This window comes from Oncorhynchus mykiss, chromosome 26 (assembly GCF_013265735.2).
Source record: "Oncorhynchus mykiss isolate Arlee chromosome 26, USDA_OmykA_1.1, whole genome shotgun sequence".
Taxonomy (NCBI): domain Eukaryota; kingdom Metazoa; phylum Chordata; class Actinopteri; order Salmoniformes; family Salmonidae; genus Oncorhynchus; species Oncorhynchus mykiss.
In genome coordinates this window covers 34,583,376-34,602,359 of record NC_048590.1, presented here as the reverse complement: position 1 = coordinate 34,602,359, position 18,984 = coordinate 34,583,376, and the positions used below count along the sequence as shown (strand labels likewise).

Below are 18,984 nucleotides of genomic sequence, written 5' to 3'. Positions count from 1 at the left end.
TAACCATTACAAAGGATCAGAAGTCTAGAGGCTTACTAAATTTTAACCCTCTTATTAAAAAACCCCAGAAGAAACTAAATCAATGGCTACAGAGGGACTTATCTTTAAAAGGTATAGTCCTAATAACCAAGGCTGAAGGTATCTCTAGACTAACATATGGTACTCTATCTTTATATCTTGACAGTAAAATAAGCAAGGAGATAGACCAGATGCTTATCAACTTTCTTTGGAGAAACCGTACCCATTACATTAGGAAAACTGTTGTAATGAACACTTATGAGAATGGTGGACTGAATTTTCTGGACTTTACTACTTTAAATGATACTTTTAAGATCAATTGGATAAAACAATTCCTAAGAAGACCCACTTCTATCTGGAATTTTATTCCTCATCATGTCTTCTCTACTTTTGGTGGCCTTAACTTCATGTTGTTTTGCAATTACAATATTGACAAAGTTCCAGTGAAACTTTCTGCTTTGTGTTTCTGTTTTCTCGTCATGGTCCTTAATTTATAAACACAATTTTTCTCCACACAGATATTATATATGGAATAATCGGGATATATTGTATAAAAATACCTCTCTGTTTTTAGAATATTGGTTCCGAAATAATATCCTATTGGTGAGCCAACTGGTAAATGCAGAGGGTCTTTTACTCAGTTATAAAGAATTCTTATCACTTTACAAGGTCCCTGTAACACCTAAAGATTTTGCAATTGTTTTAGATGCCATTCCCTCAGGTGTTGCTATGTTATTCAGGAACGTGTCAAGACCTGACCCTCAGAGCCTACCTTCTATTGACCCTGTTGACTCATCAGTAGGAAAGATTTGTTTCTCTTTTGGTCCATTCAACAACAGAGCGACACGATCCTTGTTTCAGCAGGATGTTGTATGTCCTTATGTCATGCCTTATTGGAATGGATTTTTTGATAATATCTGTTGGAAAAAAGTTTGGATGTTGCCACACACATACCTACTTGTTAACAAAATTAAGGAAGTTTCCTTTAAAATGATTCATAAATATTATCCTGCCTACCACTATACGAAGAAGTTTAAGGAAAACATCAACTCAAATTGCTCCTTTTGTAATGACCACCCAGAAACAGTGTTGCATCATTTTTGGCATTGTATGCATGTAAGAAAACTGTGGCAAGACATCAATAGGTTTATAATTGAACACATTTATGAAGATTTTACACTATTGTGGAGAGATGTACTGTTTGGATTCTTTACATAAAATAGAAATAAGCAGAATTTTTTTAACGTAATTAATTTAATTATTCTTTTGGCCAAATTTCATATACACAAATGTAAATTTACAAACAGAAAACCACTTTTTCGTACCCTACAAAAAGAAATGGAACTGTATTTTAAGACGGTTAAATGCTCTACTAACAAAAAAGCTGTTAGAATTGTAAATATATGCATGTCCCTTAAGGTCCTTGTGTAATTGTAATGTGATATTGTACCCCCTAGCTCGATTGTCTATTGTTTGTAATATATGTATGCTTGTGTTCCCTCATGTGCTTTATGTATTGATTTGTTGTTAATAAAAATAAAATAAAAATGTAAAAAAATTCAGGACCATCTTTCATGATGATTTGGATGACATCATAACATCAGAGATCAACCAACATCTATCTAGATGTTGTACTCAAAACTTAGTCACATAAATGAAAGCTACTAATATTACTGCTACTGTAAAAACGCCAATAATATACTATATAAACAATAAACACTGTGCTGCTGTAGCATTGTCTTGGAAATGCAGGGTGCCCAATAGGGGCACTGTGGGGAAAAAGTAGAAAGACAAACTCAGAAAAGGTGAAAGGTTGTGGGAATGTGTCAATTTGCTAGTCGCCGGTTGGCAAAGTGGTCTCTCGTCTCTTTGACAGAAAGAAGCCCGGTATCTTAATTTAATAAGCGGACATGGCCAAGAAACGAAGAGAAAGACGAGAGGCCGATAGTGTTTCGTTAGTAACGTTACACGAGGAACCGAAGACAAAACTTAACGAGGCACAAACCCTCAAAGGTATGTATAGCTAACGACGTTGCTATCCCGGCTAACTGGCTAGTATAGCTAGCTAATTTACTTGTGTTTTTCTAATTGATTTGCTAACGTTAAGATACATTACTGTTTCTTTGATATGGTAAACGTCTTGTTAAATAATGTTGCTAGCCGGCTTAATAACCAGCCAGATGATTGTGAAATGCGGATATGCTGTTGTCAGTCACCGTTGGCTAACTAACGTTACTAACAGCTGATTATCAAGATTCAGAAGTTGCTTGCTTTCAAGGCTGGTGGTATGACGGAGTTGAAGCACAGACAAAATGGGTTAGTTACCAGTATCGTTGGTTGAAATTAACATGATCAGGTTAGTAACTTAGTAGGTTGCTATCTATCCAGCCACTGTCAGGGACCATACCCAGTTTTACGTTAAGTTGCTAATGTTAATCAATGTCAATGGCAGAAACACTTGGATGAAGTCAGGAAAATATTAGGCTAACCATGTAATGTTATTATATAGATGGAGCAACAATTATCATAACACGATGTTACACAATACACACTTTATTTATACATTTTGTTTAACCTTTTAAAATAAACGGATGAGCTTGGAGTCATGTGAAAACATAGGCAGATATGTTCCTCCTCAAAGTTAGAATACATGTAGTCAGTTTCAAGGATTATATATCTTGAATGGTTTGACTACATAGCATGCTTCATGTACTCTGGGGAAATCAACCAGGAACTAGAACAAGTGAAGCAAGACATTACATGAGGCTTACTGCTGTTGTTACAGAAGAATATAGGCTTATCATGATATTTTAAATTTGCTGACTGTATGCTATATAACTTAGCTACTCATCTCTCCACAGAGACTCGATACACTGGAGGGGGCTCAGCTCGCATGTCTCTCCTCATCCTGCTGTCTGTCTTCACCTGCGCTGCTTCTGTCATGTACCTAGTGTACAGGAATTTCCCAGAGCTCGACAAGTAATTGTTCTTTGCATTTATCTTTCCAGAAAGCCGACCCATGTACAAAGAGTTACTTTTGTACAACATTTAACTTTTGTGAAACAGCCTACCAAATGACATTCACCAGCCAAGTTAAATAATTTCATTCAAACGGTTCTCATCATTAGCTGTGATGTTGATAACAGGCACCAGTATAGGCATATTTTCAACCAACCTTTACATGATTGATTTGATATATATATATATATATATATATATATATATATATATATATATATATATATATATATATATATACACACATACACACATACACACATACACACATACACACATACACACATACACACATACACACATACACATACAGAAGTCAGAAGTTTAAATACACTTAGGTGGTAGACATGAACTCGTTTTTCAACCACTCCACAAATGTCTTTTTAACAAACTATAGTTTTGGCAAGTCGGTTAGGACATCTACTTTGTGCATGACACAAGTCATTTTTCAAACAATTGTTTACAGACAGATTATTTCACTATCACAATTCCAGTGGGTCAGAAGGTTACACACAAAATTGACTGCTTTTAAACAGCTTGGAAAATTCCAGAAAATGATGTCATGGCTTTAGAAGCTTCTGATAGGCTAATTGACATAATTTGAGTCAATTGGAGGTGTACCTGTGGATGTATTTCAAGGCCTACCTTCAAACTCAGCGCCTCTTTGCTTGACATCATGGGAAATCCAAAGAAATCAGCCAAGAGCTCAGAAAAAAATGATCGACCTCCAAGTCAGGTTCATCCTTGGGAGCAATTTCCAAATGCCTGAAGGTACCACGTTCATCTGTACAAACAATAGTACGCAAGTATAAACACCATATAACCATGCAGCCGTCATACCGCTCAGGAAGGAGAGACATTCTGTCTCCTAGAGATTAATGTACTTTGGTGTGTAAAGTGCAAATCAATCCCAGAACAACAGCTGGAGATCCTGGAGGAAATGGGTACAAAAGTATCTACAGTGCCTTGCGAAAGTATTCGGCCCCCTTGAACTTTGCGACCTTTTGCAACATTTCAGGCTTCAAACATAAAGATATAAAACTGTATTTTTTTGTGAAGAATCAACAACAAGTGGGACACAATCATGAAGTGGAACGACATTTATTGGATATTTCAAACTTTTTTTAACAAATCAAAAACTGAAAAATTGGGCGTGCAAAATTATTCAGCCCCTTTACTTTCAGTGCAGCAGACTCTCTCCAGAAGTTCAGTGAGGATCTCTGAATGATCCAATGTTGACCTAAATGACTAATGATGATAAATACAATCCACCTGTGTGTAATCAAGTCTCCGTATAAATGCACCTGCACAGTGATAGTCTCAGAGGTCCGTTAAAAGCGCAGAGAGCATCATGAAGAACAAGGAACACACCAGGCAGGTCCGAGATACTGTTGTGAAGAAGTTTAAAGCCGGATTTGGATACAAAAATATTTCCCAAGCTTTAAACATCCCAAGGAGCACTGTGCAAGCGATAATATTGAAATGGAAGGAGTATCAGACCACTGCAAATCTACCAAGACCTGGCCGTCCCTCTAAACTTTCAGCTCATACAAGGAGAAGACTGATCAGAGATGCAGCCAAGAGGCCCATGATCACTCTGGATGAACTGCAGAGATCTACAGCTGAGGTGGGAGACTCTGTCCATAGGACAACAATCAGTCGTATATTGCACAAATCTGGCCTTTATGGAAGAGTGGCAAGAAAGCCATTTCTTAAAGATATCCATAAAAAGTGTTGTTTAAAGTTTGCCACAAGCCACCTGGGAGACACACCAAACATGTGGAAGAAGGTGCTCTGGTCAGATGAAACCAAAATTGAACTTTTTGGCAACAATGCAAAACGTTATGTTTGGTGTAAAAGCAACACAGCTGAACACACCATCCCCACTGTCAAACATGGTGGTGGCAGCATCATGGTTTGGGCCTGCTTTTCTTCAGCAGGGACAGGAAAGATGGTTAAAATTGATGGGAAGATGGATGGAGCCAAATACAGGACCATTCTGGAAGGAAACCTGATGGAGTCTGCAAAAGACCTGAGACTGGGACGGAGATTTGTCTTCCAACAAGACAATGATCCAAAACATAAAGCAAAATCTACAATGGAATGGTTCAAAAATAAACATATCCAGGTGTTAGAATGGCCAAGTCAAAGTCCAGACCTGAATCCAATCGAGAATCTGTGGAAAGAACTGAAAACTGCTGTTCACAAATGCTCTCCATCCAACCTCACTGAGCTCGAGCTGTTTTGCAAGGAGGAATGGGAAAAAATGTCAGTCTCTCGATGTGCAAAACTGATAGACATACCCCAAGCGACTTACAGCTGTAATCGCAGCAAAAGGTGGCGCTACAAAGTATTAACTTAAGGGGGCTGAATAATTTTGCACGCCCAATTTTTCAGTTTTTGATTTGTAAAAAAAGTTTGAAATATCCAATAAATGTCGTTCCACTTCATGATTGTGTCCCACTTGTTGATTCTTCACAAAAAAATAGTTTTATATCTTTATGTTTGAAGCCTGAAATGTGGCAAAAGGTCGCAAAGTTCAAGGGGGCCGAATACTTTCGCAAGGCACTGTATATCTACAGTAAAACGAGTCCTATAATCGGCATAACCTGAAAGGCCGTTTAGCAAGGAAGAAGCCACTGCTCCAAAACCGCCATAAAAAAAGCCAGACTACGGTTTGCAACTGCACATGGGGACAAAGATCGTACTTTTTGGAGAAATGTCCCCTGGTCTGATGAAACAAAAATAGAACTGTTTGGTCATAATGACCATCGTTATGTTTGGAGGAAAAAGGGGGAGGCTTGCAAGCCGAAGAACACCATCCCAACCGTGAAGCACAGGGTTGCAGCATCATGTTAATAGATGGCATCATGAGGACGGAAAAGTATGTGGATATATTGAAGCGACATCTCGCAAATGGGTCTTCCAAATGGACAATGACCCCAAGCATACTTCCAATGTTGTGGCAAAATGGCTTAAGGACAACAAAGTCAAGGTATTGGAGTGGCCATCACAAAGCCCTGACCTCAATCCTATAGAAAATGTGTGGGCAGAACTGAAAAAGCGTGTGAGAGAAAGGCCTACAAACCTGACTCAGTTACACCAGCTCTGTCAGGAGGAATGGGCCAAAATTCACCCAACTTATTGTGGAAGGCTACCTGAAAAGTTTGACCCAAGTTAAACAATTTAAAGGCAATGCTACCAAATACTAATTGAGTGTATGTAAACTTCTGACCCACTGGGAATGTGATGAAAGAAATAAAAGCTGAAATAACTCAGAATAATAGTACATTGCACATTCTTAAAATAAAGTGGTGATCCTAACTGACCTAAGACGGTGTATGTAAACTTCCAACTTCAACTGTGTGTGTGGATATATATATATATATATATATATATATATATATATATATATATATATATATATATATATATATATATATATATATATATATATATATTATACATTATACATGTATAATATATTGTGGCAAATCTCTTCAAGATTAGGAGTGTTTGTCACAAATGAAGTGGGAAACTGTCACCAAAATCACCCCAGATTGAGAGTTCTTCCGAACAGGACAGTACCTGTGTTTGTGTCTCCTTCCTGATACACCCAGGCCACAGGCAAGGTCAAGGATAGCAGTGTTTGGTACAGGAATTGGGTTCTCGGTAGGTCCAAACGCCAACAGGTAAGTCCAAATCAGTCCAGCTCATACACGGTAAATCCAGCCGATATTGTCTCTTTCTCTATGGTTCACAGATCATTCCAACCCTTTCTCGCTCTCTTCCTGGTTCGTCTTGACCCTTTATACGTTGGTCGGCACCACCTTCTGAGGGTTCCCCTTGCTTCTGGGAATTGTAGTTTTGTCAGTCGGCCATTTTGTGATCTGTAGTTCTGACCGGGGTGGCCATTTTAGTGATGGGGCAGAGCCGTTTATTAGTTCTGCTCTGACATATCTGCCATTTATCACTCAACCCCCTTTGCCCACAATATGTATGTGTGTGTGTATATGTATGTACAGTGTGGCAAAGTATTTAGTCAGCCACCAATTGTGCAAGTTCTCCCACTTAAAAAGATGAGAGGCCTGTAATTTTCATCATAGGTACACTTCAACTATGACAGACAAAATAAGAAAAAAAATCCAGAAAATCACATTGTAGGATTTTTTATGAATTTATTTGCAAATTATGGTGGAAAATAAGTATTTGGTCACCTACAAACAAGCAAGATTTCTGGCTCTCACAGACCTGTAACAACTTCTTTAAGAGGCTCCTCTGTCCTCCACTCGTTACCTGTATTAATGGCACCTGTTTGAACTTGTTATCAGTATAAAAGACACCTGTCCACAACCTCAAACAGTCACACTCCAAACTCCACTATGGCCAAGACCAAAGAGCTGTCAGGACACCAGAAACAAAATTGTAGACCTGCACCAGGCTGGGAAGACTGAATCTGCAATAGGTAAGCAGCTTGGTTTGGAGAAATCAACGGTGGGAGCAATTATTAGGAAATGGAAGACATACAAGACCACTGATAATCTCCCTCAATCTGGGGCTCCACGCAAGATCTCACCCCGTGGGGTCAAAATGGTCACAAGAACAGTGAGCAAAAATCCCAGAACCACACGGGGGGGACCTAGTGAATGACCTGCAGAGAGCTGGGACCAAAGTAACAAAGCTTACCATCAGTAACACACTACGCCGCCAGGGACTCACGTGTCCCCCTGCTTAAGCCAGTACATGTCCAGGCCAGTCTGAAGTTTGCTAGAGAGCATTTGGATGATCCAGAAGAAGATTGGGAGAATGTCATATGGTCAGATGAAACCAAAATATAACTTTTTGGTAAAAACTCAACTCGTTGTGTTTGAAGGACAAAGAATGCTGAGTTGCATCCAAAGAACACCATACCTACTGTGAAGCATGGGGGTGGAAACATCATGCTTTGGGGCTGTTTTTCTGCAAAGGGACCAGGACGACTGATCCGTGTAAAGGAAAGAATGAATGGGGCCATGTATCGTGAGATTTTGAGTGAAAACCTCCTTCCATCAGCAAGGGCATTGAAGATGAACGTGGCTGGGTCTTTCAGCATGACAATGATCCCAAACACACCGCCTGGGCAACAAAGGAGTGGCTTCGTAAGAAGCATTCCAAGGTACTGGAGTGGCCTAGCCAGTCTCCAGATCTCAACCCCATAGAAAATCTTTGGAGGGAGTTGAAAGTCTGTTGCCCAGCAACAGCCCTAAAACATCACTGCTCTAGAGGAGATCTGCATGGAGAAATGGGCGAAAATACCAGCAACAGTGTGTGAAAATCTTGTGAAGACTTACAGAAAACGTTTGACCTCTGTCATTGCCAACAAAGGGTATATAACAAAGTATTGAGATCAACTTTTGTTATTGACCAAATACTTATTTTCCACCATAATTTGCAAATAAATTCATAAAAAATCCTACAATGTGATTTTCTGGATTTTTTTTCTTATTTTGTCTGTCATAGTTGAAGTGCACCTATGATGAAAATTACAGGCCTCTCATCTTTTTAAGTGGGAGAACTTGCACAGTTGGTGGCTGACTAAATATTTTTTTGCCCCATTGCATGTATGTGTGTGTGTGTGTGTGTGTGTGTACATTGTTGGATTATTTTATGGAGCAAAAATGGATTTGATTTTATAATGGAGCATTTTCTAAATTCAAACATTTCCCTGCAACTAGCCATCAGAGTTTAGGAGACACCTGGGATGTCGAATAGAGAACAAAGAAAGTATCACCATGTAAAGGCTGTTCTTAAATCTGCCTATTACATCTATATAGTAGCCTGTTATCAATGATTATCACAGCTAATGATGAGAATCATTTAATTTAAATTTTGTACAGCCTAGTATGACACACTCCAATATAGACGGTCACGTTTTAAATTCTCTGTTTCTGTAAGTGTCAAAGCCCTTGCACACAGATTCTCACACACTTTTATTTACCCACAACATTGTATGATGGTGAATTGATATCCACGTGTTTTTAATTTCAGTGATGAGATGGCTACTATTAAAATCCCCAAAGATATGGATGATGCTAAAGCCTTGGGCACTGTACTTTCCAAATATAAGGACACCTACTACACCCAAGTGTTAGTAGCCTACTTTACCACCTATATTTTGTATCCTTTTGGTTAGTAAGTGTATTGCAAAGTTGTCAACTTTTGGAAGATTGAGATGCATACTTATTAGTTGTTTCAACATGAATCAAGTCTGCAAGTCATCTATTCCAGTGGGTCAGCAGAGGAGAGCGTCAAGACAGAAGCGGACCAAGACAGGCTTTTGTTACTCTGTGATGGGCCTGTTGATTGCATCATCCCCTTTCTCCCCTACCTTGCTCTCGCCCGCTCGGTCTCCCTCTCATTCATTATTTCCTATTGAACAAAGCAGCCAGCCAAGCCCATAGTAAAGGCATGGGCTTTCCTCTGGATAATGAATGGAGAAGTAGGAGGTGGGGGTACAGTGGGATTTGATCCTTGAGTATTAATTCAGGCAATTATTGTGTGTTCACAACAACCACAGAGTGCGGTACATTTTTCCTAATTTTATAACAGACAGATTAATGTGGACATGCAGTGCACACAAGTTAAACTTTATCAGTACAGTAGGTTCTAAGGACTTCCTTTCCACCCACAGCTATTTGCAATAACTCTGTTCCAGCTTTGTCAATTGCACTTCAGACAGACTTTACGGGCAGATAGAATTGTCCGCTATAAAAGAGGAGAAAAACATGGTCCGATGCATGTTATGGTCCCACCTCATATGTAAACATCACTTATCTTCAGAGCACATTTTATTATGACGAATATGAATTAACACTGCACAGTATGAACTATGAATACAAATGCAGTATCATGCCTGATGTTTTCTACCCTGCTTCCTCTGCTAGTTTTCCTATTTTCTTTCCCCTCCACGGTCTTGGCACATATTAATGCATAGTGTCTGTGCTCTGGCCAGTATGTGCTAACAGCACAAGGACTGCACCAGCTGACCAGGCCCTGGCCACTGTCTGTAATGTGTTGCCTTGTTGTTTTACTGGTAAATAAATGTTAGGATATCCTATCTGAGGAATGCTTTGCCCACAACATGATGAAGGTCAGCAACATGACCAGTAAGATTACAAGGCAATACATCCCAGACAGTGGCTGGGGCCTGGTCAGCTGGTCCAGTCCTTGTGCTGTTAGCACATACTGGCAAGAGCACAGACACTATGCATTAACATGTTCCTAGAGAGTGGAGGGGAAAGAGGTTAAACAAACTAGCGGTAGAAGACATCAGACATGATACCACATTTGTATTCATAGTTCAAAATGTGCTCTGAATATGGATTGTGTTTTGATATAAGGTGGTACCACTGGACCCCACCCCCCCCCCCCCCCCCCCTCTTTTATAGCTGATACTTCTATCCTCCTGTGATGTTGCTGAAAGCAGGCAGATGACTACAAATTAGTCCTGCAGCCAGATCTATAATAAACTGGCACTGTATACTACTACAGTGGAGTATATCTTAACTATACTAAACATAAGAAGAAACGCAACATTTTAAAGTGTTGGTGCCATGTTTCATGAGCTGAAATAAAAGATCCCAGAAATGTTCCATATGCACAAAAAGCTTATTTCTCTCATTGTGTACACATTTGTTTACATCTCTGTTCGTGAGCATTTCTTCTTTGCTAAGATAATCCATCCACCTGACAGGTGTAGCATATCAAGAAGCTGATTAAACAGCATGGTCATGACACAGGTGCACCTTCTGCTGGGCACAATAAAAGGTGTAGTTTTGTCACACAACACAATGCCACAGATGTCTCAAGTTGAGGGAGATTGCAATTGGCATGCTGCAGCAATGTCCACCAGAGCTATTGCCAGAGAATTTAATGTTAATTTCTCTATCATAAGCTGCCTCCAATGTCGTTTTAGAGAATTTGGCAGTACGTCCAACCGGCCTCACAACCGCGGACCGCATGTAACCACACCAGCCCAGGACCTCCAACTCTGGCTTCTTCACCTGCGGGATCATCTGAGACCAGCCACCTGGATAGCTGATGAAACTGTGGGTTTGCACAACAGAACAATTTCTGCCCAAACTGTCAGAAACCATCTCAGGGAAGCTCATCTGCGTGCTTGTCGTTCTCACCAGGGTCTTGACCTGACTGCAGTTCGGTGTTGTAACCAACTTCAGTTGGCAAATGCTCACATTCGATTGCCACTGGCACGTTGGAAAAGTGTGCTCTTCAGGCCTTCCGGGCGGCGCAGTGGTTAAGGGCGCTGTACTGCAGCGCCAGCTGTGCCACAGCTAATCAAGGTTGCCAGGTGCACAGTGTTTCCTCCGACACATTGGTGCGGCTGGCTTCCGGGTTGGATGTGCCCTGTGTTAAGAAGCAGTGCGGCTTGGTTTGGTTGTGTATCGGAGGACGCATGACTTTCAACCTTCATCTCTCCCGAGCCCGTACGGGAGTTGTAGCGATGAGACAAGATAGTAGCTACTAAAAACAATTGGATACTGTGAAATTGGGGAGAAAAAGTGGTAAAGATAAAAGAAAAGTGTGCTCTTCACGGATGAATCCCTGTTTCTACTGTACTGGGCAGATGTGTGGGTGAGCGGTTTGCTGATGTCAACGTTGAGAACAGAGTGCCCCGTGGTGGTGGGGTTAAACTACGGACAACGAACACAATTGCATTTTATCGATGCCAATTTGAATTCACAGAGATATAGGATCTCAATACTTCTTTTCCACCATAATTTGCAAATAAATTCATAAAAAATCCTACAATGTGATTTTCTGGATTTTTTTTCTTCTCATTTTGTCTGTCATAGTTGAAGTGTACATATGATAAATTACAGGCCTCATCTTTTTAAGTGGGAGAACTTGCACAATTGGTGGCTGACTAAATACTTTTTTGCCCCATTGTAGGTGGGGGTGAAGTGACTATGCATAGATAATAAACAACGAGTAGTGGCAGTGTACAAAAGGGGGGGGAAATGTAAATAGTACGGTGGCGATTTTATGAATTGTTCAGCAGTCTTATGGCTTGGGGGTAGAAGCTGTTGAGGAGCCTGTTGGTCCTAGACTTGGCACTCCGGTACCACTTGCTGTGCAGTAGCAGAGAGATCCGTATATAACTTGGGTGGCTGGAGTTTTTGACAATTTTATGGGCTTTCCTCTGACACCGTCTATTATAGGTCCTGGATGGCAGGAATTTTGGCTCCAGTGATGTACTGGGCCATACGCACTATACTCTGTAGCTCCTTATGGTAAGATGCCGAGCAGTTGCCATACCAGGCAGTGATGCAACTGGTCAGGATGCTCTCGATGGTACACCTGTAGAAACTTTTGAGGATCTGGGGACCCATGCCAAAAGAAATTCAGTCTCCTGAGGGGAAAAAGGTTTTGTCGTGCCCTCTTCACGACTGTCTTGGTGTGCTTGGACCATGATAGTACGTTGGTGATGTGGACACGAGGGAACTTAACTCTCGACCTGCTCCACTACAGCCCCATCAATGTTGGCCTGCTTTTTCCTGTAGTCCACGATCAGCTCCTTAGTCTTGCTCACATTGAGGGAGAGGTTGTCGTCCTGGCACAACGCTTCCAATTCTGACTTCAACTGACGTCTCATTGTTGTCGGTGATCAGGCCTACCACGGTTGTGTTGTCAGCAAATTTAATGATGATGTTAGTTGTGTTTGGCCACGTAGTCGTGGGTGAACATGGAGTACAGGAGGGGACTAAGTACACACCCCTGAGGGGCCCCAGTGTTAAGGATCAGTGTGGCAGACGTGTTGTTGCCTACTCTTACCACCTGTGGACGGCCTGTCAGGAAGTACAGGATCCAGTTGCAGAGGGAGGTGTTTAGTCCCAGAGTCCTTAGCTTAGTGATGAGCCTTGTTGGCACTATGGTGTTGAACGCTGAGCTGTAGTCAGTGAACAGTGTTCTCACATAGGTGTTCCTTTTGTCCAGGTGGGAAGGAATACCTATGTGTTCATGTTTTAGCATGATAATGCACAGCCCCATGTCGCAAGGAACTGTACACAATTCCTGGAATTTGAAAATGTGCCAGTTCTTCCATGCCATGCATACTCACCAGATATGTCACCCGTTGAGCAGGTTTGTGATGCTGTGGATTTAAGTGTACGACAGCGTGTTCCAGTTCCTGCCAATATCCAGCAACTTTACACAGTTCTTGAAGAGGAGTGGGACAACATTTTATATTTTTGTTTCATGTATTTTTGTGACCGCATCCACAAGTGTGTGTGTGTGTGTGTGTGTGTGCACATGCTGCTGTGTGTTCAACCCTTGAACTGTATTCCTTGATGCTGCTGACTCAGCCTCCAGACATTTGCGATCCCTGGATCCATCTTCCTCAGCATCCTGTCTGGTTATCTCTACCCCTTCCCCCTGGCTCTTTTCCTCGTCTGCCTGGTGAGTATACTATGGACACAAGGACTAATAATAGTGGTGACATTTACGAAATGTACTTTGACTCTGTAAACCAGACTCTGTTTACAAAATGTACTGCCTCTGTCACTGTGTTTTCCAGTGCTCTGGCCTAGGGGCTTCCTTCTGCTACATGCTGTCTTATCTAGTGGGGCGACCAGTGGTCTACAGATACCTGACAGAGAGAGCCCAGAAATGGTCCCAGCAGGTAAGACCTTTTGGAAGGAAAAACTGGTTGTTTCTGTACTTGAACAGTATAGGAAGTTGTTGATATGACAGTACAAGCAAACTTTAACAGTTTAATAACAGCCACATGTCTATCTGCACCCACAGAACAGTGGAGTCTTAGTAGGGGGCTAGTAGCCTCCAAGCCTTACTGTGAATGACAGGTTATGATATCTGTTTTCAATTACAGGTAGACAAGCACAGAGATCATCTCATCAATTACATCATATTTCTGAGGATCACTCCCTTTCTTCCCAACTGGTTCATCAACATCACCTCACCTGTCATCAACGTGCCTTTGGGGGTCTTCTTCCTTGGTACTTTCTTTGGTAAGGCTAGAATATACAGTGCCTTGCGAAAGTATTCGGCCCCCTTGAACTTTGCGACCTTTTGCCACATTTCAGGCTTCAAACATAAAGATATAAAACTGTATTTTTTTTGTGAAGAATCAACAAGTGGGACACAATCATGAAGTGGAACGACATTTATTGGATATTTCAAACTTTTTTTAACAAATCAAAAACTGGAAAATTGGGCGTGCAAAATTATTCAGCCCCCTTAAGTTAATACTTTGTAGCGCCACCTTTTGCTGCGATTACAGCTGTAAGTCGCTTGGGGCTTTATGGATATCTTTAAGAAATGGCTTTCTTCTTGCCACTCTTCCATAAAGGCCAGATTTGTGCAATATACGATTGATTGTTGTCCTATGGACAGAGTCTCCCACCTCAGCTGTAGATCTCTGCAGTTCATCCAGAGTGATCATGGGCCTCTTGGCTGCATCTCTGATCAGTCTTATCCTTGTATGAGCTGGAAGTTTAGAGGGACGGCCAGGTCTTGGTAGATTTGCAGTGGTCTGATACTCCTTCAATTTCAATATTATCGCTTGCACAGTGCTCCTTGGGATGTTTAAAGCTTGGGAAATCTTTTTGTATCAAAATCCGGCTTTAAACTTCTTCACAACAGTATCTCGGACCTGCCTGGTGTGTTCCTTGTTCTTCATGATGCTCTCTGCGCTTTTAACGGACCTCTGAGACGATCACAGTGCAGGTGCATTTATACGGAGACTTGATTACACACAGGTGGATTGTATTTATCATCATTAGTCATTTAGGTCAACATTGGATCATTCAGAGATCCTCACTGAACTTCTGGAGAGATTTTGCTGCACTGAAAGTAAAGGGGCTGAATAATTTTGCACGCCCAATTTTCCAGTTTTTGATTTGTTAAAAAAGTTTGAAATATCCAATAAATGTCGTTCCACTTCATGATTGTGTCCCACTTGTTGTTGATTCTTCACAAAAAAATACAGTTTTATATCTTTATGTTTGAAGCCTGAAATGTGGCAAAAGGTCGCAAAGTTCAAGGGGGCCGAATACTTTCGCAAGGCACTGTATCAAACTCCAGTATTTCCTTTTCGGTAGAAAACAGTGTTGCATTGTCTTTATTGCTGAGCTATTTTTGAATCTCTCATACTATTTAATACAGTGATCACCAACCCTTTCTGAGTCCAGATCACTTTCGCAGTCTAAAAGCAAGCAGAGATCTACAGCTCAGATTCTTTTATTTTTTTAAATTTTTTATTTTTTTTACATTAACCTCACAAACAGTTTTGTAGACATGAGGTTTGGGCAGTAGGCCTAATGTCAGACCAGATTATATTTCAATACTTGGATAACAGATCAGTTGATTTAGCACTTGTGAGGCACTGTGGTGCATCAATTGCATCAATCAATTGAAATTGCTTTTTTATTTTACTGGATTGATGGTCAACGAGGTCAAATCACGATGTCAGTGATCTTCAGGTCAAAAGTCGGAGCTCTAGAAAGATGCCCGAGTTTACGAATTGGAATTCCTCTGGTGAGACTGACCAGAGAGAGGGAACACCATCTTCCACCTGATGGCGAAACTCGAGTCGCACCGCATCTGCCTCATGCACAAATTCATGTTGTTCCTATGACCAGAGAAAGTTAAATATTCATTGAATATAAAATCGACACGACAAGCTGCTAATAATAATAAAACGCAGGGCTATCGATACTTAGCTACTCATTCATTGCAGCTGCAGCCCGAGCGGAAGTACGGAGAAGCAGCTTTTAGTAATAGTGTTGAATAAAAACAGTGACAGTGCTGAATATGAAGTTAAACATGAACTCACTCATAAAAACAGCAGCTCTTTGCTGTATTCGTTGACAGTCTCTGTGGTCATGATTTTAAAAGTTATTAAATCTTACATAGGCTAGTAGCCTATTAAACTTGGCTGTGGCCAGGGTCATGGAACTCTATAGCCACGGTGATTTGATCTGATTGGGCAGCGTAGTAGGTGCACTCGATTTAGTCACAGATTTGCCAAGGGTAGGTGGAGTTTGTCTCTTCAGACAAATAAAAATGGGAATGCTGCGCAGGGCTTTTGAATCAAGTGCACCTACCGTCAACAGCTCAACACAGTATAAAAAAAGGAGCTCAAGCCTTTGTTCACTTTTCTACAGAAATATTTGGTGATCGCCTAGGAATGCCTTGGCTGTCTTACAATCCTGACTTCCTCCCTTATCTCTGACTGTCAGGAGTGGCCCCACCATCCTTCGTGGCGATCAACGCTGGTACAACACTGTATAAACTGACGACAGCTGGGGAGGCAGTGTCCTGGAACTCTCTGATTGTGCTAGGTGTCCTGGCCGTACTCTCTATCCTGCCTGTCTGCTTCCAGAAGAAACTGCAGCAGAAGATGGAGTAGGCATTAGACAACTCAGCAACTCATCTGCCTACCTGATCCCCCAGCCCGTCCCTTGGCTCAGGAATGGTACACCCCACTGTCACTCACATAGTCCTGCCTGTTGCTGTCCCACACACCTGCTGAGGTTGCTGTGGAAACATTGCCCGTTGACACAACCCTGACTCCTGTGCCCAAAACATGTGGTTGTGGCCACCTCAACTTTGTGCTCTACAAAGGACTAACTGGCCTCTGCTCATCCTCGGGTTTGTTTTCCCATATTTGTTAAATGTTGCATGCCTGGAAATTGAACATTTTAAGAAAGGATACAGAAAACATCAGGCATCTGTCTTTATTGTTTTTACTCACAATGGTTCTCACAAGTTCAAGCTAAACTTCCCTCCTTTGTATTTCTTGAACAGTGTTTTGAATTGATTTAATCTCTTAACCTGTGTGATATGGGTGAAGTCAAAGCAATACTGATCAGAGTCGCAGTTCAGTGTTTTTGATTTTCACAACATTTTTGGACTATTGTTATGACTGTTTTATACACTGGTTAGATTGTGAACATATTAAATAATTTAGAACATTCTATCATTTGAAGATATTGTTAACACACCACCCTAAAATGATCTGCGTGCCATCAATGTTGACATGAAAAATATGCATGTGAACAACTTGTTTTTCAACCACCACAAATTTCTTGTTAACAAACTATAGTTTTGGCAAGTCGGTTAGGACATCTACTTTGTGCATGACACAAGTAATTTTTCAAACAATTGTTTACAGACAGATTATTTCACTTATAATTCACTATCACAATTCCGGGTCAGAAGTTGACATACACTAAGTTGATGGTACCTTTAAATAGATTGGAAAATTCCAGAAAATGTCATGGCTTTAGAAGCTTCTGATAGGCTAATTGACATCATTTGAGTCAATTAGAGGTGTACCTGTGGATGTATTTCAAGGCCTACCTTCAAACTCAGTGCCTCTTTGCTTGACATCATGGGAAAATCAATTGTAGACCTCCACAAGTCTGGTTCATCCTTGGGAGCAATTTCCAAATGCCTGAAGGTACCACGTTCATCTGTACAAACAATAGTACGCAAGTATAAACACCATGGGACCACGCAGCCGTCATACCGCTCTGGAAGGAGACGCATTCTGTCTCCTAGAGATGAACGTACTTTGGTGCGAAAATTGCAAATCAATCCCAGAACAACAGCAAAGGACCTTGTGAAGATGCTGGAGGAAACGGGTACAAAAGTATCTATATCCACAGTAAAACGAGTCCTATAATCGACATAACCTGAAAGGCTGCTCAGCAAGGAAGAAGCCACTGCTCCAAAACCGCCATAAAAAAGCCAGACTATGGTTTGCAACTGCACATGGGGACAAAGATCGTACTTTTTGGAGAAATCTGGTCTTCTGGTCTGATGAAACAAAAATAGATCTGTTTGGCCATAATGACCATCGTTATGTTTGGAGGAAAAAGGGGGATGCTTGCAAGCCGAAGAACACCATCCCAACCGTGAAGCACGAGGGTGGCAGCATCATGTTGTGGAGGTGCTTTGCTGCAGGAGGGACTGGTGCATTTCACAAAATAGATGGCATCATGAGGACGGAAAAGTATGTGGATATATTGAAGCAACATCTCAAGACATCAGTCAGGAAGTTAAAGCTTGGTTGCAAATGGTTCTTCCAAATGGACAATGACCCCAAGACTACTTCCAAAGTTGTGGCAAAATGGCTTAAGGACAACAAAGTCAAGGTATTTGAGTGGCCATCACAAAGCCATGACCTCAATTCCATAGAAAATGTGTGGGCAGAACTGAAAAGGCGCATGCAAGGAGGCCGACAAACCTGACTCAGTTACACCAGCTCTGTCAGGAGGAAATGGCCAAAATTCACCCAACTTATTGTGGGAAGCTTGTGGAAGGCTACCTGAAACGTTTGACCCAAGTTAAACAATTTAAAGGCAATGCTACCAAATACTAATTGAGTGCATGTTAACTTCTGACCCAGTGGGAATGTGATGAAAGAAATAAAAGCTGAAATCAATCATTCTCTCTTATTATTCTGACATTGCACATTATTAAAATAAAGTGGTGATCCTAACTGACCTAAGACAGGGAATTTTTACTCTGATTAAATGTCAGGAATTGTGAAAAACTGAGTTTAAATGTATTTGTCTAAGATGTATGTAAACTTCCGACTTCAACTGCAGAAAGATAAATATGAAACCCTTGATGCTTCTGCTGGGCCTTTCACTTAAACATCGCTACTAATTGGATTTCCCCTTCAATTGTATGAAACGGCATATCAAGTATTGAAAACTAGTGTTTTGTATACTATTCTTTTTATATTTGTTCTACTAATGGTGCTGAGACTGCCTCTGCCTGTGTGCTCTCCCTTTTGTGCGTCACCAGTCCAAATGCTCTGCCAGTTGAGAAATGCAGTAGTGGATGATCCAGCAGTGCCCTTTGCAAAGCTACCAATTTAGATTTTTGGTTGTTCATGCTTTTCCCAGGTGTTCGTGATTT

At 41.0% G+C, this 18,984-nt stretch overlaps 1 protein-coding gene across 3 annotated transcripts; it reads left to right on the top strand.

The window, feature by feature from the left end:
- The first annotated feature begins 1,817 nt into the window (after window positions 1-1,817).
- On the top strand, window positions 1,818-17,236 carry LOC110506695 (transmembrane protein 41B). 3 transcript variants are annotated; one of them, XM_036964126.1, is made up of 8 exons: window positions 1,908-2,031; window positions 2,261-2,334; window positions 2,880-2,997; window positions 9,064-9,192; window positions 13,398-13,491; window positions 13,610-13,714; window positions 13,922-14,060; window positions 16,293-17,236. In XM_036964126.1, the coding sequence occupies exons 2-8, from the start codon at window positions 2,331-2,333 to the stop codon at window positions 16,460-16,462; spliced, it is 759 nt and encodes a 252-aa protein (XP_036820021.1). In that variant the 5' UTR covers window positions 1,908-2,031; window positions 2,261-2,330; the 3' UTR covers window positions 16,463-17,236. The 3 variants fall into 3 exon arrangements, with proteins under 3 accessions (XP_021442178.1, XP_021442176.1, XP_036820021.1); XM_021586501.2 differs by lacking the exon at window positions 2,261-2,334 and having other exon boundaries at window positions 1,819-2,031; XM_021586503.2 differs by lacking the exons at window positions 2,261-2,334; window positions 9,064-9,192 and having other exon boundaries at window positions 1,818-2,031.
- Window positions 17,237-18,984: the final 1,748 nt, after the last annotated feature.

Excerpts from the sequence above, each read along its gene's own strand:
- LOC110506695 (XM_021586501.2), top strand. The coding sequence starts at position 1,929 with ATGGCCAAGAAACGAAGAGAAAGACGAGAGGCCGATAGTGTTTCGTTA. Across the intron at positions 2,032-2,879 it reads CGAGGCACAAACCCTCAAAG|AGACTCGATACACTGGAGGG; the intron begins GTATGTATAGCT and ends ATCTCTCCACAG. Across the intron at positions 14,061-16,292 it reads CTTCCTTGGTACTTTCTTTG|GAGTGGCCCCACCATCCTTC; the intron begins GTAAGGCTAGAA and ends TCTGACTGTCAG.